This window comes from Gekko japonicus, unplaced genomic scaffold, assembly GCF_001447785.1.
Source record: "Gekko japonicus isolate JY-2015 unplaced genomic scaffold, Gekko_japonicus_V1.1 scaffold332, whole genome shotgun sequence".
NCBI classification, from domain to species: Eukaryota; Metazoa; Chordata; class Lepidosauria; order Squamata; family Gekkonidae; genus Gekko; species Gekko japonicus.
Genome location: NW_015177015.1, coordinates 443,695 through 465,584, shown reverse-complemented (window position 1 = coordinate 465,584; position 21,890 = coordinate 443,695). Strand labels below are relative to the sequence as shown.

General features: G+C 39.8%; 2 protein-coding genes across 5 annotated transcripts; one reads left to right on the top strand and one right to left on the bottom strand.

The window, feature by feature from the left end:
- Nucleotides 1-3,592: 3,592 nt before the first annotated feature.
- HSPB11 (heat shock protein family B (small) member 11) lies at nt 3,593-11,842 on the bottom strand. 3 transcript variants are annotated; one of them, XM_015427712.1, is made up of 6 exons: nt 11,611-11,842; nt 11,066-11,244; nt 10,143-10,249; nt 7,745-7,813; nt 6,459-6,502; nt 3,593-3,809 (listed from the first exon to the last, which is right to left on the bottom strand). In XM_015427712.1, the coding sequence occupies exons 2-6, from the start codon at nt 11,161-11,163 to the stop codon at nt 3,702-3,704; spliced, it is 426 nt and encodes a 141-aa protein (XP_015283198.1). In that variant the 5' UTR covers nt 11,164-11,244; nt 11,611-11,842; the 3' UTR covers nt 3,593-3,701. The 3 variants fall into 3 exon arrangements, with proteins under 3 accessions (XP_015283198.1, XP_015283200.1, XP_015283199.1); XM_015427714.1 differs by having other exon boundaries at nt 11,622-11,842; XM_015427713.1 differs by having other exon boundaries at nt 11,628-11,842.
- A 103-nt stretch (nt 11,843-11,945) lies between these two features.
- On the top strand, nt 11,946-21,232 carry LRRC42 (leucine rich repeat containing 42). 2 transcript variants are annotated; one of them, XM_015427704.1, is made up of 8 exons: nt 11,946-12,211; nt 12,909-13,384; nt 15,897-16,028; nt 17,922-18,040; nt 18,962-19,050; nt 19,236-19,346; nt 19,803-19,887; nt 20,451-21,232. In XM_015427704.1, exons 2-8 carry the CDS (start codon nt 12,921-12,923, stop codon nt 20,702-20,704), a joined length of 1,254 nt encoding a protein of 417 aa, XP_015283190.1. In that variant the 5' UTR covers nt 11,946-12,211; nt 12,909-12,920; the 3' UTR covers nt 20,705-21,232. The 2 variants fall into 2 exon arrangements, with proteins under 2 accessions (XP_015283190.1, XP_015283191.1); XM_015427705.1 differs by lacking the exon at nt 15,897-16,028.
- Nucleotides 21,233-21,890: the final 658 nt, after the last annotated feature.

Below are 21,890 nucleotides of genomic sequence, written 5' to 3'. Positions count from 1 at the left end.
TGGAATTTGAGTTAGGAATTCAAACTCAAAAGTTGTCATCAGTGTGGGACCTACCCTGTGTAGTTCCACAGGGTGCAATTCTATTCCCCATGCTTTTCATTCTCTATGAAAAGCCCTGAGGACAAATAATTCATAGCTTTGGGGTTGGATGTCATCAATATGTGGACGATTCCTGGCACTATATATCCAGATCAGCTGGGGATGCAGTAGAGGTCTTGACTGGCTGCTGTGGTAAATTGGTTAAGAGTGAACAGGTTAAAACTAAACCCTGAAAAGACAGAGGTAATGCTGGTTGGGAAAGCAGAGATCTTGAAGGACATCGTGCTCCCCACTTTTGATGGAGTTCACCTGACCCCTGCTGACTCAGTTGTCCTTTGGGGTTATACTGAACCTAACGTTATTACTGGAGAAGCAAGCTAATGCAATTGCAAAAAAGGCTTCCTTCCAACTCAGCCTAGCCTGAAAGATGGCCCCTTAACTTTAATACAGCTGATCTGGCTACCTAGATCCACGTCACAGTAACACTGAGAATAAACTATTTCAATGCACTGTACATTCGTCTCCCCTCAAAATCAATTTGGAAAATTGTTTGTTAAGAACAGAGCTGTCAAACATGTGGCCTGCAGGCCAGATCCGGCCCCTGCATGGCTGGTATCTGGCCCACAAGCAACTGGCTCTCCCCTGCTTCCTTCTCCCAGCCACTGCTGCATTGCCAAGCCTCTCTTTCTCCTTTAGGGAGGAAGCGAGGGGGAATGAAAAAGAGAGCACATATGTACACACCAAATAAAGCTCCCTCTACTCTCTCCTGCTTCCTCCTCTGGGGCTGCTGCTGTGTTGCCAAGCCTCTCTTCCCTCCTTTGGGGAGGAAGCAAAGGGGAAGGAAAAAGAGAGTGCATGTGCACCACAGAAAACTCTCTCAATGCTCTCTCTTGCTTCCTTCTCCGGGGCGGCTGCTGCGTTGCCAAACCTCTCTTCCCTCATTTGGAGACGGACAGAGGTGGAAGGGCCAGAGAGTGCACGCAAGAAAGAGAAGGAGTCCCATGGCACCTTTAAGACCAACAAAGTTTTGTTCCAGGTATAAGTTTTCCTGTGGATACACACTTCTTTAGAGGGAGAGAGAGGGAGGGAGGTTCTTCTGACAAGCCTTGCTCTGCTATTTGCTTTGAGACCTGATCACACACAGACACACGTTAAAAAAGGAAAGAGATGCATCTGGGATAAGGGGAATTAAAGGGAAATTATTTTGGCTTTTTCTGAAAAGTTGGGTTTTTTAAGATTAGATTTCTCTGTGCCTATCTGGGATTTTATATTCTTTCAAAAAGACCCTGATTAGGAATTACAACACTTGAATTGGATTCCATGGTTAAATGACTGGAAATATATGGCTAAGTATTTAAAAATACATTTATGGTTCCAAATATTCCTATTCAACACATTGTTTTTCCGTCTCTCCACTTCCACCTCACTGGCTGCCTTTCTTCACATTAAACCCCCCCCCATTGCTTTTGAAATTTTTTATTATCATCACTAGCAGTGAGCATATTTTGCCCAGTCTGAAAGCAACACATTATTTCACTTGGAGAGATCCCCTTTACATTTCTAACAGATAATAATGATGATGATGATGATAATAGAAAAAGAAACCTACCACCACAGTTTGCAATCTTTATTAGTGGAAGAGTGCCAAAGTCCAGTAGCACCTTAATGACTAACAAAATTCATGGCAGGACATGAGCTTTTATCAGTCACTGCTCACTTCAAATAAAATTGTTTTGTTAAAAAAAAATACAGCTAGAATGCAAGTCCATCTGTCCTTATATCTTGGAGAGTGAAGTGATTTCAGATGCCAAATAACAATAGCAGCCATTGGTAATGAGAGAAGAAACCTAGATCTCAATTCAGCCCAGAAGGATGCATTGAGCTTCATTATCAGTTGCAATTCAGCAGTTTCTCTTTCTAATCCCCCTTTAAAATTCCTTTGTAAAAGAACTGCTACTCTTAGGTCAGCAACTGAATGTCCTGGAAGTTTAAAATGTCTTCCCCACTGGTTTTTGAATGTTGTAGTTTCTTATAGCAGCAGAAAGAGTTCAGTAGCACCTTGACAACTAACAAAATTTATGGCAAGGTAAGAGCTTTCGTGAGTTGCTGCTCACTTCTTCAGGCTTATGTCCATTTATTCTTTGCATCCTCCTGGCCTGAATCCTCCTGAACCAAACTGAGACCTAGGTGTCCTGTCTCATTACCAATGATGATAGATCCATGCCTACTACTCCTCTGCATATCACACCTAATCCAATCAAGCCTATTGCCATTTGGCATCTGAAATAATCGTTATAAAGTTTTAATCTCTGTTGCCTTGTGTTACATTTTATGGCACACATGGTCCAGCCCAACAAAGTGACATTTATGTGAGATCCGGCTAGTTTGATGTAGTGGTTAAGTGTGCGGACTCTAATCTGGGAGAAACGGGTTTGATTCCCCACTCCTCCACTTGTACCTGCTGGATGACCTTGGGCAAGCCATAGTTCTGGCACAGCTGTTCTTCAAAAAGAGCAGTTTCTGTCAGAGCTCTCTCAGCCCCACCTACCTCACAGGGTGTCTGTTGTGGGGAGAGGAGGGGAAAGGAGTTTGTAAACCGCTCTGAGACTCCTTTGGGTAGTGAAAGGCGGGGTATAAATCCAATCTCTTCTCTTCTTCTTGTAACAAATGAGTTCAACACCTCCGGTTTAGAAAACTACAGACTTGGCTATTATCAGGAGCTAGACAGAGCATGCATATTACTCCCACCCTGCAGGCACTTCACTGACTGCCCGTCAGTTACTGGGTTCAAATTAAGATAAATGCTACCACATGTAAAGTCGTTCATGGCCTTGGTCCTTCATATCTGCAAAACTGTGTGCCATGACAGCTTTGCTAACTGGAGCAGGATCTTCTGCAGGTGCCAACCTGTAAATGGGCAAAATCAACAAATGCCCATACATGTGCCTTCTTTGTTGTGGGCCCCACCTTGTGCGTGAGGTCAGGAAGGCTCCAACTCTCATGGCTTTCCACAAACTATGCAAAACTAAATTATTCGAGAGGGCTTTTCTATGCAGGCAATAGAGTTGCACTGCACTAAGTGATTCACAAAGTTACTCAGAAAAATTATTAGGGACTGTGGTCTATACTACTGTGTATAGTTTGCTGAAGCTAGGATCCTACTGTGTAATTTTTGCATCATTTAATGTGACATTTTATATTTATGCTTTGCTTCAGTTCTGTTTTTAGACTTCTGGTTGGTTCTACAACCCAAATCCTACTGCACTGTTTACTGAATGTCCCATCCATCAATTTTATTGACTCACTCTGTGCAATCCCATCTTAAATCCAAGTGAGAAAGGCAGGCTATGAATAATGTAAATAAATAACATAAATCAACAAATAAAAATAAAAACTAGGGCAAGCCCTGAATGCAGACTTCTACATTTATATGCTTCAACAATTTTTGCACTAGGGGACTGAGGGGTTCCAGTGGCAGCTGTTAAAAAAATGCTTATAGCTGTACTTACAAGGGGATTTTGTGTCAGAACTTTCTGCCTGAAGAAACAATTCCACAGCAAAATCATATAAAATACTCATTTTGCAAAACATTCTTTAATGGAATGCATATATCAATACCATATTATTACTATTTTTCTGATTACAGTTCTTCAACCTTGGTTTTAAATATCTTGTGCTATTCCTTCTGCTATTACCCTATGAACTGACACAAAAGTATCAAAGGCGGATAAAATGATGAATCTCAGGTGCGTAGCCTGGAACTCAGGAAACTGTCAAAAGAAGAGAGAAAAATATTAATAGCAATAGAAATAAAAAGATGAACTCAATCCAACCCAAACTAGGCATTTAAAATCTCAAGTAATTTAAATGGAAGACATTTTAGCATGTGCTTAACACTTGGACAGAAATGAATGGGAGTTTTTGGCCAGATCATGTTTGGCTTGTGTTAGACACTCAGCATAGGAAACAGCCAACTGCAGCCCCCTCCTGGGAATGCTATTCCCCCCCACCCGAGCAGCCTTGCATGTGCCAATGGAGCCCCCCCTGCTCTTTCAGTTCATCATTCAGTTCATCATTCTGTGTTTATTTTCAATATTTTTAAAATTCAGCTATGATATCAATTTAGCCATATAAGCACACGTTAAAATGAAAAGGTATGTGTCGGGGTGCTGTGATGCCACCAATGACAACAGCACCTTCTCAGAATCCTGATTATTTAAGGAACATGTGGAAGAAAATAAACTGACTCTACAACTGTGAAAATGCAGAAGGAAGATGAGCAGAACTGTACCCAAACAGATTCCGATGCTTGTGGATCAACTACCAAGAAAATCAAAACTAAGTTGAAAATGCAGAAAAGCCCTGAAATACAGAGGATTGTATTACATAGAAACATATGTTTTGCAAATAAATGTCAAAAATGTTGAGACTGTCATGAATAAATGTACAAAATGCATAAAAGATCAGTGAGTGGGGACAATCCTTGTAACAGTCACTGACAACATTTACCACAGTAACTTAATAATTTCAGTCCCATAGGATGATTAACAGTCTCTGAATTTTGGACAATGACTATACAATACTATTGTATGTAATAATCATGAAGCTCCCTTTTCAAGTTTTATTGTGGATGTTTCTAAACCTCTTTCAGACATCTTAACTGGGCTAATTCAAGGTGTTTTTCAAACTTATCTGTTCTTGTACATGTAACAATAATAATGATATGCACTCACAGAAAATTCTTCTGTTTGAAGCTCCCCTTCTTTATATTCCAAGTCTAAACATTTAAAATTGTACAAATTAATATGCAATATGTTGTTAAAAGATTCCATCAAATAAGATTTACAGCACTGTAAAGTATCATTAAGAAAGAATTAAATCCTGACTTCAATGAAATGACTCAGTTATGTTTTATAAATTTCATTGGGGGCCAAGATTTAACCTTGTTAAATTAAAGTTAGATTAAAACAAGCTGGGGCCTGTAGGGAAGGGAAATTTCTCATCTTCTCTCCCCCCAAGATTCCCATTGCTATTTAGCTCAAAGGAAGCAGATTCCACTTGCATTTGGTGCTTCCTCCGTTCTCTCCATGGCTTCAAATGCCCCTTTATGGCTGGATTCTTATGCTCCCTTACCTTTGAGTATGCACTACTGAATACAGAGAGACTTCCTTTTGAGTAGACAGGTAAAGGTTGCCCAGTTCTAGTTGCCCACCATCAAGAAATAATAATGACCATAGAAATCAGAGGAAATTCCCTTGAAGTGACAACACATCATCCCCAAACTCCACTTTCCCAAGCACCAACCCCCAAATCTCCCAGCATTTGCTTAGGTAGTGTTGGGAGCCCTAACTCCTTCTCTTAGTTTAATTTCTTGGGACTGCCATCGGGAGAGTTATCCTGGGCAGATCTGACCCAACACAGGAACAGCCAGTACTGCCAAAGAGCTGGGTAATCCACTACCAGTCCCGTTATGGGATTAATAGGAGGGGCCATAATATTCATCTATGAGAAACCAAAACCTAAGTGGAGCAAGCATAGGAGAGGTGCAGCAAAAAAAACAGGCTCATAAATACCGCTCCTTTGGCTACCACATTTATAATCTGCCTTGGGTCCCAGTCAGAAAGGCGGACTACAAATGAAAATAATAAATCTTGGCCCCATGAGTGGTTGGCCAGGCAAGGCAGATTTTCTGGCTCCTGTGTACAGGAAACTTCATGCCTCTGGTTGATAGCTGCACAGATTGGAAGGGAAATTTCCTCCTTGGGAGGAAAGTGATGGCAAACCTAGACAGCATAATAAAAAGTAGAGACATCACCCTGCCAACAAAAGTCCATATGGTCAAAGCAATGGTATTTCCAATAGTAATGTATGGCTGGTCACCACACCTCAAAAAGGATATTATAGCATTGGAAAAAGTGCAGAAAAGGCCAACTAGAATGATAAAAGGGTTGGAACACTTTCCCTATGAAGAAAGGTTAAAAACGCTTGGGGCTCTTTAGCTTGGAGAAACGACGGCTGAGGGGTGACATGATCGAAGTTTATAAGATTATGTATGGGATAGAGCAGGTTGAGAAAGAAGTACTTTTCTCCCTTTCTCACAATACAAGAACTTATGTATTCATGAATAAATGTACAAAATGCATAAAAGATCAGTGAGTGGGGACAATCCTTGTAACAGTCACTGACAACATTTACCACAGTAACTTAATAATTTCAGTCCCATAGGATGATTAACAGTCTCTGAATTTTGGACAATGACTATACAATACTATTGTATGTAATAATCATGAAGCTCCCTTTTCAAGTTTTATTGTGGATGTTTCTAAACCTCTTTCAGACATCTTAACTGGGCTAATTCAAGGTGTTTTTCAAAGTTATCTGTTCTTGTACATGTCACAATAATAATGATATGCACTCACAGAAAATTCTTCTGTTTGAAGCTCCCCTTCTTTATATTCCAAGTCTAAACATTTAAAATTGTACAAATTAATATGCAATATGTTGTTAAAAGATTCCATCAAATAAGATTTACAGCACTGTAAAGTATCATTAAGAAAGAATTAAATCCTGACTTCAATGAAATGACTCAGTTATGTTTTATAAATTTCATTGGGGGCTAAAATTTAACCCTGTTAAATTAAAGTTAGATTAAAACAAGCTGGGGCCTGTAGGGAAGGGAAATTTCTCATCTTCTCTCCCCCCAAGATTTCCATTGCTATTTAGCTCAAAGGAAGCAGATTCCACTTGCATTTGGTGCTTCCTCCATTCTCGCGAAGAGTCGGACTCGACTGTGCAACTGAACAACAACAAACTTTGAGATTTATTTGGATTTTTGGAAGCTTCAGGGAGGCTGCAAATTTGTGGTAACCACTTATTTTCCACTCTTTCTGTGTAATAATAATCACCATAGCTTCCATCTGCACTTTTATCATTACTTTTTGTTGCTCCCCTGGCAATTAAGGGGATTAAAAGAACAATCCTAAACAGGTCTACTCAGAAGTCTGCTGAAGTCTACTCAATGGGGCTTATTCCCAGAAAAGTGTCCTTAGGATTGTACTGTAAGACAAACTGTAGCATTTTTCTGCATACAGGTGAGATTTCTCCAAGTATGTAGAAAACCCTCTTTAGTTTGTACCTGTCCCCATTGTTCTGCTTTCATTCTCCACCCAAAATTCACCATCTTAATATTAAAGCTATTTTATCTGCTTTCCATCTCAATAAAGGAATAAAAGTGATTTAAGCGATTATGGAGATAAAAATATTCTTATAATTCTTACTATTATAGAACATATGGACTATTAGCCCAGTTGCTCCCATAGAGAAGGGGGGGAGATCTAAAGCACATAACATACAGCATCTCAATTGTATTTACAGTAGCTCTTTCAGGTAGAGTAATATAAAGGAGTACTTAATCGTGCAGTAAATGACAAAATGAAGAAATGATTCGCAATGAGATGGACGCTTCTCTAAGCAGACAACTGTAACATGGACTGACTCTGCATACGAAAGATTTTGTGAATCTCCCTTTAAATCCTGGGACTTCAAAGGAATAAAGCCCACTTTTATTCTAACACTACAGTTTTACCGTCCAATCCTATGTAGACTTGCACAGAAGTCCTACTGAGTTGTGTGACTGCCTTCCAAATAAATATACCTAGGATTGATTTGTACATCAGATTGCAATCATCCAACCAAGTATACTCACCTTTTTCAATGCAGTGTTCAAAATCTACTGGATCTTTAGACATGCTTTTTTCAATACGTAATGTCTGCACTAGACAATATTAAAAAAAACCCTCTATCAATCTCATTTCAAATTTTCCTGATTTCACATGAACCTTTTAAAAAAATCTGTAACAAAAGATAACGTAGCCTTTATTCACTTGTAAGAGATAACTGTCATAATTCCTGGAAGGTAAAATAAGTATCATATCACAGAGCTTTAAAAGGAGGACCCCCAAGGCTGGCCCTCATTTTGGAATTATCTAAACTTTCTGACCAGTGGATCCCCACCCATGTAAAAATCATACTTTTGTATTTTGGAATTCACACCCTCCCCCTATTAGCATTTTTAAGTAGTGCAGCTAACTCTGATGAAACTAGTACCTTGTGAATTACAAGTGTCTGAACTCAGATAAGGGCTCTGTGAATGCAGTGCACTGTATGTATAATGCCAGAATCTGGATGCAGTGATCTTCTCTTCCTTAATCCCAAGAATCCCTTTGGTTTGCAGTGCAGAGGACACAGCAGCCTATTCATGGGCTGACTCTAGATAGTTCTAGTTACCTAGAGCCTGCGGGACCATTTTGGATGCCAGGCCCAATGATATGGTGAGCTCAGTTCATCTCTGAGCAGCTTGAAGTTATCAAAACACCCGAAGATACAGTCACTGCTTCCTAAACCAAAAGCATATTTCAAGAGTTCCTATCTGCTACCTCCAGCTTCAATGTTCTTTTTTTTAAATGTAGGTATATTTTCACAGATGGAAATCTACCACAATGTACAAGAAATAAACTTCACACCATTAAATTCAATAACATAGAAATACATGTTGATAAAATTAATCTTTCATGAGTGTATACAACAGCTTAGAAAAGATGACAAGTGTTACCAGTCAGTGTTACCAACTGTTTGCTGAAATCTGGAAATAAAAGCCTACTTTCCCAAATATATATAAAACAATGAGATACATTTATTCTCATGAAACACAGTTTGTCTTCTTTGAAGATTAAAACATATATTATTACCAGGGATCATTTCCTGCAGGAGCGCAGCTCCGGCAGTAAAGAGCCCAGGGGGTGGGCACATGCAACAAGCCCCACCCCCTGCTCCCAGCAGCCCTCAGTCAGAGCAAGAAGCAGCCAGGTAAGTTGCAGAGGGCCCCCCAGCCCAAAACAGTCCAGTGGCACCTTTAAGACCAAGTTTTATTCAGGTACAAGCTCTCCCTCCTCTGCGAGGACAGATCTGCACGTCCTCCCCCCCCCCGGTAGCTGGCAATTCAAAACAGTCCAGTGGAGCCTGAGCGGTGGGTGTTGCCTTCTGACACACTTCCAGTGATGTCAGGGGGTATGGCATATGCAAATAAGTTAGGCTAATGAGTTATGCTAATGAGCTCCTGCACCTCTTTTTCTATGAAATGACCCCTGATTATTACAGAACATGCAGATATTTTTATCCAAATAAAACAATGATTGTCAACCTTTCCAGTTCCTGAACTCACAAAACATGGACACACTGGCATGGATACACTAGAGCTTTTCTGTGAGCAGAAGGATTTCGGTTCACAGAGTGAAATTTCAGCCTCCCCTCCCACTGTATCCCAAAATAGCCCCTCAGTGTTCCTGGGAGTCTGTCCCCCCCTCCCCCCACAGCATGTGAGAGAATTCTATGGACTGCAGATAGAAGACTGGGAGAACCAAGAGAGGTAACATAAACTGAGTACCAGGAGATGTACCATAATGAGAAATAAAAACATAATGAGAAATAAATATGACTGAGTGCCCTCAACTTTTTGTCCTGCTGCTCTTTTCCATGTGCATACAAAGGCTGAGGTGGCTCAAGTGGTTAAGACACTGAACTGCAGACCAGAAGGTCAGTAGTTCAGCAGTTTGAGACCCAAGTGCTGCATGACGGAGTAAGCTCCCGTCTCTGGTCCCAGCTCCTCCCAACCTAGCAGTTCAAAAGCAAGAAATTGCAAGTAGATAAACAGGTACCACTTAGGTTGGAAGGTAACAGCGTTCTGTGTGCCTCGGCATCTAGTCATGCCGGCCACATGACCACGGAAACGTCTTCGGACAGCACTGGCTCTTTGGCTTGGAAATGGAGATGAGCACCGCAACCCTAGAGTCGGACTCGACTGGCTTTCGAGCAAGGGAACCTTTACCTTTACCTTACAAGGAGTCAGGAGGTATGGCTTGCTCTTAGCACAAGCTCACTGGTTCAATAGAGGCACACATATCCAATCAAATGGGCTGTTACCCACCTGACAGTCCCAATTCATGGACTGAAGACCACCAATGTGAAATATGGAACATTTAGACTATATTGTTCATAAACTTAAAAAAAGTTTATATAGTATGCTATACCTATATAGTATGCCTTACCTAAATAACACTGGATTGTGAGTTTACTTATAATTACACATTTATGAAAACAAATAACAAATTCCTGTGGAAACATCCCAGTTGTTGTCCAAAATGTTTCAGATTGTCTATTGAGAGAGAAAAAGACATTCTAATATGTATTCATACAGTTGTAATATGAATAGTTCAGAATTCAAATTCATCAATGCAAAACAAAAATTTTAGATCTACTTGATAAAATATTTGAAAGAATTCACATGAGAAATGATTCTGCCTGTCGTCCACTATACCATGAGTAAAATGTTTACACAAACAGCACTGTCCTCACTGAAGATTTTAGACAACCCCTTATTATGGCAGCCTTAGTGACCCTCATCTCATCCTTAACATAGGGATAATAATAATTGCAGCCTATCACAGGGTTCTTTCAAGAATTACTGAAACAAGGTACATGAACTCTTGAAACACCTGAAGGAGCAGCATGGCTGCTGTTAAAATTATTCTTCAATGAGCCTTATTTGCAAAGTCACATATCAATTCTTAAAATTAGTACTAATATTTAGATTTCAGTTTTCAAAGCACTTCACAAACATTTGCAGTAAAATAACAATAATCCCGTAATGTGTAAACCTACCATTACTATTATTCCACTGTTACAGATGCAGGAGTGGGGCTAAAGAAGTTAAAGCTGTCCCTCGTGAGTTTATAGTAGATTATAATCATAATAAATAATCATAGTAGAGGTGACACTCAAACTCGGGATGTCCTCAACCACAGCTCATTCTCTCTGACATTATGCTCTAAGCTACAATTCTAATTACTGTTGCATTTTGCAGGAAATTTATGGTTTTACTAAATTTAAGAACTGCTAGGATTGGAAGACATCCTACATATAGCAAGTCACCAAACATTAGAAGCTAATGTGAAAGCAAAACCATACTTACCCATCAATGATATTTTCTGGAGGATATTTTTCATCACTTGATGTTGCTAGAATAACATCCGCTCCTTCAGTGCTAAGGCAAAAGTTCGTTGATCTCATTCTCTCTTCTCAGACTTTATCAAGATTCACCAAACCATTTACTGAGAATGTTGCCTAGTTGCTTAGTAGCCAATTCCACCTCTAAAGGGAAAGCCAAGCAGGGGCCGGATTACGGAAAAATTCGTTTAGCAACAGCTGGTTCCTAAATCACAGCCAGACAAACAACTCTAGAATACATTGTTATCTATGTACATCGAATTTCCAGTTTTAAACAAAATTGGGAAGCTTTGATAAACTCATTTTAAAGATATTGATACATAATAATCCTTTAAAATGAATTTTGCAGCGAACCCTCGCTATTATATTATCATGCCTCCCTATCCCTGGCTGTTTTTTCGGGTAGCACGCCGGTGCGCGTAACTGCTACATGACAAGCAGACATTCAACAGCTGAGCAAAACTTAAGCACCATTTATAATATTTACTACAAAGAAAAGCATCACAGTACCAGAAACACACCCCTACATGTATATGTTTGCTGGGTTGTTTTAAATAATATGCTGCTCTAAACGGGGCGTTTAGGCTCGGTCCTGTTGATCTTCACTCAACTGTGCAGCTGTTAAAAGATTGGTAATCTTATTAGTGCTCTCGCTTCAATCCGTTTCCATAGCAAACAAAAATGGTCCCTCCCACCCTCCCGGGGAGCGCTTCGGGTTTCGCGTCAATTACTACAGCTGCGCAGTCGCCATTCTGTAGCCAAGGAGGCGCTTCACACCATCGAGTTAGAATAGGCTAGAGGTCTCCCTTCTTTAGTCCTCGTCAGCCCTTCCGGTTTCAAAAGGAACTCGCTTTACATTTTGAAGTATTATAGGACTTCCACATAGAGATGTTAAAGGATATAGTGATGCGCCCACAGAGAACCATGGCCAAGAGCGGCTTTCGGGTTTGACCGGAAGACTAGGCTGAGTGTCTTTCCACATACTTGAGAGAGGAGGGAGGCTCAAGAGGCCTCCCAAGGTGCAAGGCCCGTCCCCTGCCAACTGAGCTGGCAGGACTTGAAGGATCGGCGCCGCCACGAGCCCCGCTTCATTCCGCCTTATGCCTCACAGGTTGGTCTCTTCTTGCCCTTACTTGAGGCCAGAGACCCCAATCTTTTTAATGCAGTGTAGAGAATGAGTAGACAGAAGTGGTGTATCGTAGAGACTGTACACTTAAGACCGCATGTGTTATATTTTGGATGTCCCCACCCCCATTAAAGAGGGCTCAGCTCTCCGCAAATAATGCGTTAGGGAGACTTGTCCCTAAAGGGGCTGTTTGCTACACGTTACGTGTTTCTTATTTTATCAGGGCCCCCCCCCCCCCAATGAAATTGCAGGTATAGAATGGCTCTCAGTGCCCTGTTAGATATGGACCCTAGTCTGCTGCGTGGCTCTGCGTCTGAATGCGTTTGGTCTGTTGGATTGTGGACATTTATCTTTCCAACCAGGATATTAAGGGCGACAGTGTCTCCTCACCTGTTTCAGGGAATATAAATATATCATACTTTGTAATAAAAGATAATAACCGAGGAGTCGAACAGCCAAGCATTTTCTAAGTATCTGCTTTATATCTTTTTAAAATGACATTTATTGAAGAGGCTTTTCAGTGCTCCTCTTTAGTCTATAGGATGTCTTGTGGCACCTTTTTAGCATTTTTTTTTGTAGGACATAGAGCCTGGAGAAGTGAAAGCTGCAAACTCTTGTATTTTCTAAATTATATCCCCATTTGATTTGTTTTATGTTTTTGTATTGTTTTTTTCTCTCACAGAAACTCTGAAAAATGTCATGCTATCTCAATGCAGAAAACAAACCAGATATGGAGTCTGTGTATATCCGGGAAAATGGGCAGCTATATAGATTAAATCAGGCTTCAGGTGGACTAAATGACCATGTTTTGAAACCAAAGCCTTCAAGACTGTTTTCCAAAGGATTCTCTGTTGAGCTCTGTATGAACAGGGAAAATGATAATGGCAGGACAGATCACTTCATCTTCACTTACACAAAGGAGGGAAATCTCCGCTATTCTGCCAAGTCTCTCTTCAGCCTAGTCTTAAGTTACATTGCAGACAACATCCATCATGTTGATTCACTGATTGGCTTTCCCGAGCAGATTGGAGAAAAGCTTTTCTATGCTGCAGATGCAAGACAGAAGTTTACAGAGCCAAGAACAGGACTCAGAGCTTTGCAAAAATTTACTGATGCTTATGGAAGTTTAGTGCTTCAGATACTGTGTTTGAAAAATAGGTAGGTGTCGTTTACCTGGATTTCAGTAAAGCTTTTGACAGGGTTCCCTATCATGTTCTGATGGGTACCCCAGAAGAGTGTGGACTGGACTCTAGGATAGTTAGGTGGATAGGGAACTGGTTGGAGAACCGCACTCAAAGAGTAGTAGTCAGTGGCATTTCATCTTAATGGAGAGAGGTGTAGAGTGGAGTGCCACAGGGCTCGGTTATGGGCCTGGTACTTTTCAATATTTTTATAAATGAACTGGATGAGAGTATGGTGGGGCTACTCATTAAATTTGCAGATGACACCAAATTGGGAGGAGCCCCACCACAAGGTGCCTGTTGTGGGGAGAGGAAGGGAAGGCTATTGTAAGCCACTTTGGACTCTTTAAAGTAGAGAAAAGTGGGGTATAACAGCTGGCCCTTCTTCATTATCCTTATAACAACTCTATAAAGCAGGTTAGGCTAAGAGTGTGTGACTGGTTCAAGGTCACCAAGTAGGTTTCATGGCAGAGTAGAGATTCTAAACTGGGTCCAGTATCCTAGTCTGAAACTGTAACTGGCTTTCATGGGGTGGTTGCTGTGGAACAGTGGCAAGCAGTCAGTCCTTGGTGAGTCATGCAGATCACATGCTGCAAGTCACCCAGTGGTTGTTGCTGGCAGGCCTGGACTTTATGAATCCTCCCTCAGAGGCCAAAATAGCCCTGGAAAGGGCCCTACCCCCTCACCATGTTTTTTTATGACAGAAACCAAGGCTTGAAAACTAGAAATACTATTGTGGTTTTCTAGCAGTCCCCACAGTGTCCTTGAGAGGGTATTTGTTTCTTAAAGCTACAGGCACTGCTATTATTTTCAGTATTTTTTTCAGATTTTTCTGAAAACCTGGGCTTTTCTCAGGTTTGTAGAAAAATCTGGTTTGTCTGTTTATAGTCCCAGTTGCCAAATTTAAGTATCTAGAAATGAGACCATGTTGAGATTTCTTGTTTCATGTTGTACCAACTGTTCTCTAGTGAAGCTTGCGCTACTTTTATTCATTACAGTTTAAGATTTTAAAAATGTTGCATATTAATATTAAAGCCCATGTTAGCCAAATCTCATCAGATCTCGGAAGCTAAGCAGCGTCAGCTGTGGCTCAGTGGTAGAGCATCTGCTTGGCATGCAGTAGGTCCCAGGCTCAATCCCTGGCATCTCCAGTTTAAAAGATGAAGTAGTAGGTGATGTGAATAGACTTCTGCTCTAGACCCTGGAGAGCTGCTGCCAGTCTGAGTAAACAATACTGACCTTGATGGACCAAGGGTCTGATTCAGCATAAGACAGCTTTATGTGTTAATGTGTCCCTGGTTAGTATTTGGATGGGAGACCACCAAGGAAGTGTAGAGTCACAATGTAGAGGAAAGCAATGGCAAACCACCTCTAAACGTCTCTTCCTTTGAAAACGCTACAGAGTCGCCATAAGCTGTCTACAACTTGACAACACTTTCTACCACCACATAAGAAAAGTAACATTTACTCTTGAATCTTTCTTGCTTTGATTGCAGGTTCCTCAGGATTTTTTTCTTTTTTGCTTATGCTCTGTAAAATTGCAGATGCCATATTGTAAAAAGAGCTTGGTCAGTTTCTTTTCTTTTTTTTCTTTTTTAAATACTGCATGCATAGGGCATATTTTCATTATTAATGCTGAATGCTCTTGGAACAGGCAGTTCATGTGACCTAGAATATATTTAGGTTTGCAGTGTACCCTATAGCAGTGCTCTCAGGTATTCAGTATCCTTACGTGGTTGTAGTATCTATCAGATAACACCATACATACTTTTACTTGGGAGTAAAGACTGTGTACCAGTTGGTTAAAAATAAAACCTGTTAAAAAGTCAAGGGTCGTTATTATCAAGTAAATGAATTTAGGATTGAAGCATAGGCGTGGTTTACCACACACCATACAACTTCACAAAAATCTAAGACCTGATCCCAACTTTCTTCTTGCATACTCTTTCATATTTCATCCAGATTGTCCTGGAAGATATGCAGGGAAACATGGCTTAATTAACAAGAAAATATGGTTTAATTAACTAAGCATAGTTAATCATCTGAATGCATGGCACTACACTGTTGTTAGTTACCACCTGTTAAACTTATTCATTTAGTTAGGTATTTTCACTCTGGTTTTCTCTCAACGGGAATTGAAAGCAAATTCCAACATCATTCTGTCTGAACACAGCCATACTTTTCAAGTTTTTGATGAGGTCTTTCACAACTGTGGTTTAGACAGTCCTTCCCCTTACTAAGACTATTTTTATTTTCTTTATCTGGCTTTTCATCTACCACTTTACAGATTTTCACTACTGTGCAGCAGAATAGAGCAAGAGCAGAAACAGAATATTGGGCCAGGGCATAAACATATCACATCCAGAGTAGCCCTCAAGGCATACTAAACTTCTTAGAATGTTTCCTGTGTACAATACTGACAGCCACTGGAATGGAAGATAGTGAACAGGTTGTAGAATCTTACTTTTGGTTTTTGTACTCTTTTATAGATATCTGATTATTTCTGAAAAACTTGAAGAAATTAAATCTTTTCGAGATCTAACATGTTTGGATTTGTCATGTTGTAAACTTGGAGATGACCATGAGCTGCTAGAACATATTACCAAGGAGACGCTGTCTAGGTACAAGTTCACTGAGGGTTTGTTTCCTGGCAAATAAAAAGAACTGGGAGAGTTTGACATTATTATTTTAGTATAGCAAGTCTGAAAAGTTTTCTAAAGCACTCCTTTGTTGACTTTACAAAGTTCCTTTTTCAGATTGACCCTTATTCTGAGAATTAATGTTGCAAGTTGGTGCCAAACTACATGCCATATGCCAATATATGCTATGGTAACCCAATGGTCATGTTTGTTTTAATTGCCATTTCATAAGGGCACATGGAAAGGTCAATATTTTACTTTGTTCTTGGCTTGAGAGATATTCAGAACCTAGGATTGCAACCTCCTGGAGAAAAAAATGTCCTGTCCCTTTAACAGAGGTTTAATGGTATGTTTTTACCCAGTGGTCTTATTTACCTCCATGCAATGAAAAACTTCATCTGTTCATTTCCACCCATCAAGTCTGTGTTAAAGGAACAGGAGCCTTTTCCTCAAGTCTGTTGGCAACCATATCTGAAGCAGCAAGAAGCTCCCTTGGTGCTTCTAAGTATAAAAGGAAGACTGATTCAGCGTCTCTCGTAAATCCACTGCCTATGTCCATGCTGAAGTGAAAGATAGTAATAGTTGCCGTAAGTTTTGTGTTTGGTTGTTTATATGTTAATGCCTCTTTGAGACATAACCAAGGTGCCCTCTGCAAAAAGAGGGGGAAGAAACAGACTGGATAATTGATTTTAGTTCTGAAGATGTTGTAGGTGTGTTGTTTTTAAAAAATAAAAGTGTATGTTTACAACATTTCATGCCTTTCCTCCTGATTGGAGTGTAACAATGACCTATGTCAGATAATAGAACAAAGTTTGAGTCCAGTGGCACCTGTAAGACCAACCAAGTTTTATTTAAGATATAAGCTTTAATGTGCACACAAACTTCTTCAGATGTCAAATAAAGTAATTGGACCTCTTCTTATGATCGGCAGTTAATAAAACTGCAGAGATAATATCCCATTGTTCAACATTAGGGATGGGCATGAACCTAAAATCAGTTCAGGGTTTGGGGCAGCCCCCAAACAGAACCCCAAACCAAGCCAAGCTGGCAAGTTCAGGGGGAGTGAAACTGATGAGTTTAATCGCTGGTAGCCTTTTCATCCTAACAAAAGGGTGGGTGTTCCCATCAGCGGGGTGGGTGTGCTCATCACCTGTTAGGTTGAAATGGCTGGCAGCCGTTTCACCAATCCATTTCCCTCCCCCTGCTTTGAAGCTGGGAGGAAGCAAAATGGACCAGTGAAATGGCTCACAGCTCAGCTGCAGACCCCATGCCACTCAGCTCTTAGGTTTAAATGGCCCTAAACAGCTGAACTAAACCAGACAAAAGTCCGGTAAATTTTCAGGGAAGGCGCCTTCCCCAAATATTGATTCGGGGGCTCCAAACTGGCCCAAGTTTGTGCCGAATTTTGGCTCCTGGGCCAGTTCATGCCCATCCCTATTCAACATACAGAATAACATCTTTTTTACTTTATACTGATAGCATATGATTTTCAACAAATGAAACATTAGTGAGGAGTTTATCAGAATCATAAATCTACACTGACTATGTTTCAGCTATGTATTTTCACCTGGTATTCTGGCTTTTTTATGGTACTATGGTTATCTGACAACACAGATATAAAATTCTGAATTGTTATGATGCCTTTATCATACACGTTAGATTTGGTACTAAAACATACCACATTCAGTCAGGTAAATTATAAAGTGCTGCTGTATATTTTATGGATATTAATTTCCACTTTACTCTAATTTAAGCATTCTTAAAACTGGCATATTTGGGTTTACTTTTGTATTACCAGGCTGCTTTCAAAACTAGAAACTTAATTTACATGAATATCTGGCTTATTTTGAAAACTGACATTTGCATTTATCCTAGTCTAACTCGGCTTCTTCTGAAAGATAATTGCTTATCAGATGCTGGTCTTCGCAGAATGACAGCACCTGTTCGAGTGATGAAAAGGGGCCTTGAAAATCTTTCACTATTAGATTTGTCTTGTGAGTATGATTTAGATTAGAATGTATGTATATATCTCCTAACCCAACATTAGTCCTAGTCAATATCAGAAAACATAATGAATCAAAATTTGATAGTACTGTCTTCCTATTAGAAAAAAAGGGGAGACATTGACAAGTCAATGTATTTGACTGAAATCTCTTGTTGTCTGTTTAAGCTAAGAGGTCAGTCAAACATATTATGTATCATGCAATAGAACCAACCCATATTCTGTTGATCAGTGTAGAAACAGTATTATAATAGCCATTATATGGTGTGATTCCTTAAAGCTTCAATCCTGTGCACACTTACTATGTATGCCGTTTTGAATGTAGCAGAACTTACTTTCCAGTTAATGGGCAATATAGGACTGTAATTGTATCTATTTAGCTTACTGTACATTAGAATATGGATCCTTGTCTGCCATATAATTTATGAGGCTGGACATACATACATTGCCCTGATACTGTACAATCAGTATTTCAACCAAGTGGTCATAATTCAAAGTTTCTTTATGTAATAAAGTAAATCCAATGTGACATTTTAAAAATTCAGAGTTCTTCCACTGAAGGAAGTGACTTGTCCTGGATGGGGAAAACTGTTTTTGAAGAGTCAGTCAGGGTGTCATGCTGGAGGGGGAAACTTTGCCACTCCTCACTGCAGCCCCCCATATTTGTGATGTGATTTCTTCAGGAAGTGCCCTCAGCCCTCAAAGAGGAATTTTGAAATAAACAGCACACTGCTGGGAGAAGGGGAAGCAGAGAAAGATCAGCTCCACCAGCTTCTCCTGTGGGCTTTGCTGCTGATTCCAACTCTATGCACAGCTTCTTCCCCAGCATGATAGGACAACATCTCATTCATTTTTCTCTGTTAACCTGTTTTATAGTCTTCAGCTTAATATTTATATTCTTGACTTTATGTAGGTAATCCAGGCATCACCAATAAAGGAATTGGGTTCCTTCTTTCCTTCAAAAAGCTAAATTATTTGGATCTTTCTGGAACTGGCATTGAGGTGAAAAAAATCTTCTGTCCTATTAGATATGTAATATAACATTTGGGGAGGGGAACAAAATTCAGTGAACAAATTCCTTATGTATAGGAATTTCAAGGAAAAAAGAAGAAATTCCAATATATTGTTTTTCTGCATGGTCACATTCTATTTGATCGTGACTCTTTTTGAATTTTCTTTTTCACTAGGACATGATGGTAGTAATTCAGCGGATCCAGATTCAAATAGGTCTAGTTTATTCAGAAGTGCCTTTGAAAGAATTTGATCATAACTGCAAAACAGAGGGATGGGCAGAGCATGTATGTACAAATTTAATCCATCAAAACCCATTTCTTGCATTTTTCCATGTGGTGAAAAGTATTGATTTTAAGTAAATTGTTTGCTTCTAAGGAGATGTTATAAATGTATTAGAAATTCAGGGGCAAAGGTGAATAATCATAATACATTTGTTTACATTCTTTAACAAAATGTTAAATTTCATTAGCAGGAAGTAAAATAAGAATTATCACCAGACAGACTTTCACTATCAAATGTTTGTGTAAATATCTAAACTCAACTGTCTGTCAGTTGCAGCTGCTGTCATCTATGGCTGTTTATTTCTTTTGAGGATCTTGTTTGGCTGTGTAAAGTGGAACTGTGATATAAAATGGAACTTAAATCCAATGTACTTTCACACTGGATATCTAACATGGAATAATATTCTTAGCTGTTTTTCCTGTTAGCTTATTGATGACTGATTCTTGAACTCTTTTTAGACAGTTTTGCAATGGGAGCACATCATGCAAGAAGGAATTAATCCACAAAGAAGCTTGAAATCTAGAGCAGCAGTCCAGCATTTCTGTATGTACCTTCATAAGGATTTGTTTGTATGCTAAGGCCATTTTATTGGTTTATGAAGAAGAGGATGTATATTGTTCACTGCCTTACCAGTCCAGTGGAAGAGCCACTTAAGTTAGAGAAAGGCTTCAGACTTTGCTGAGTGGAGTGACAGGATACAGACCACTGAAACTGCACTCCAAAGAATCTGTTTAGGCTTAATTTTGAACAAATTATTTGACACCCCCCCACAAGTCCCAAAGCTGAAGAGGCAGTCTACTTTTGAAAATGAATACTAGCTTGTGGTTGCACTCTTAAGAACACTTTCTTGGGACTAAGCCCCATTGAACAACATGGGACTTACTTCTGATTACAGCTGCTTAGGCTTGTGCCTTGTGTCCTTTACAGCAGTCTGGAAAACTGAAAGAAAGCCATGACTATGCATGCAATTGGCTCCCCCAGTGCTCTGAAATAGCTTCATCAGATCTTGGTCTGAGACCTGAAGCTCTTAATATAGGCCACAATAGGGCTGAAAATGTATAGACGTTACAGTAATTCTTGGTACTTCATGACATCTTTTTTTGCAGATGGAAAAAGAGCCAGGGCCGAAGAACCTTGTGAGTCCCCTCTAGAAGGAGGGCATAGAAAGACTTGTGAGAACTTACAGTTTTACAAGAGAAGAGCACAGGTGTGCAATTTGCCTTTACTAAAAAAGAAGACTGAAGATAATGAAGAATTACAGAAGAAAAGGACTCCTTCACCTAAACCCAAAGACCAGAACTTAAAAGCAAAGCATTTGGGCCTCTTGATGGAAGACTGGGACTTATTAAATTCTTATTGATTCTGATGGCAAAATTACAAGATCCATACAAATGTCAAAACCATTTTTAAAAAATAAACTATGGGATTGAAATATCTATCCTAGTAATATGACAAACTGTTTCTACCTTTAGTGTAAAAGAACAAGATTCTCAGACAAGTGATGAGCTCATTCCACTTCTGAAATGAGCCCTAATTTTTTCAATAAACAGTCACCTTTTGGCTAATATGAAATAGGTTCAGTTCAGAAGATTCCTCGCCATACTCTTATGTCAAAGGGCTGATTCACACAACTGTACATCACTGACTTACAGTTGAAATGGATGAAGGTTCTCTGTTGTGAAACACACTTCTTGAGGTGTTAAATATGAAAGTCTGATGCCTGTAATTGAACATTCATGACTATTTTTACTGATTCAAGCAATCATTTGGTGCTTGTCTCAGCTAGTGGTGAACCACTGTGTCTTAACTTGCCTAAACGAAGCCATAATGACAGAAAAGGACTGTTGCTTAGTGTGGTTCGCCCTGTTTTTGTTAACATTTCTAAGATACAGCAATAAAAAATTGGAACTGAGAAGCTACACTGATATCATTTTATATTTGTCACATATTCCTGTAAGGCATTTATCTATAGTGTCATTGACCGCCTGTAAACCACATTAAGATGTAACTAAATAAGCTAAAATGGATTTATATTAGAACAGACTTTTTCTGTTCATCTACCAATGTGAAGGTGAGCATGTGGCATAAGGTTGGTGAAGAGAATTTGTGAATTTATTTCATAGCAATGTAAAGTAGAGAAAGACTCCCACCCATGGGGGGGAAATCACATTTTCCATAGTGTTATAAAAGGTGACCAGGCCTCAAAAATGGATAAAGGTAAAGGTTCCCTTGCTCGAAAGCCAGTCGAGTCTGACTCTAGGGTTGCGGTGCTCATCTCCGTTTCAAAGCCGAAGAGCCAGTGCTGTCCGAAGACGTTTCCGTGTTCATGTGGCCGGCATGACTAAACACCAAGGTGCACGGAACGCTGTTACCTTCCCACCAAAGTGGTACCTATTTATCTACTTGCAATTTCTTGCTTTCGAACTGCTAGGTTGGCAGGAGCTGGAACTAGAGACGGGAGCTCACTCCGTCATGCGGCAACTCGGGTCTCGAACTACTGACCTTCCACAGCCTGCAGTTCAGTGTCTTAACCACTTGAGCCTCCG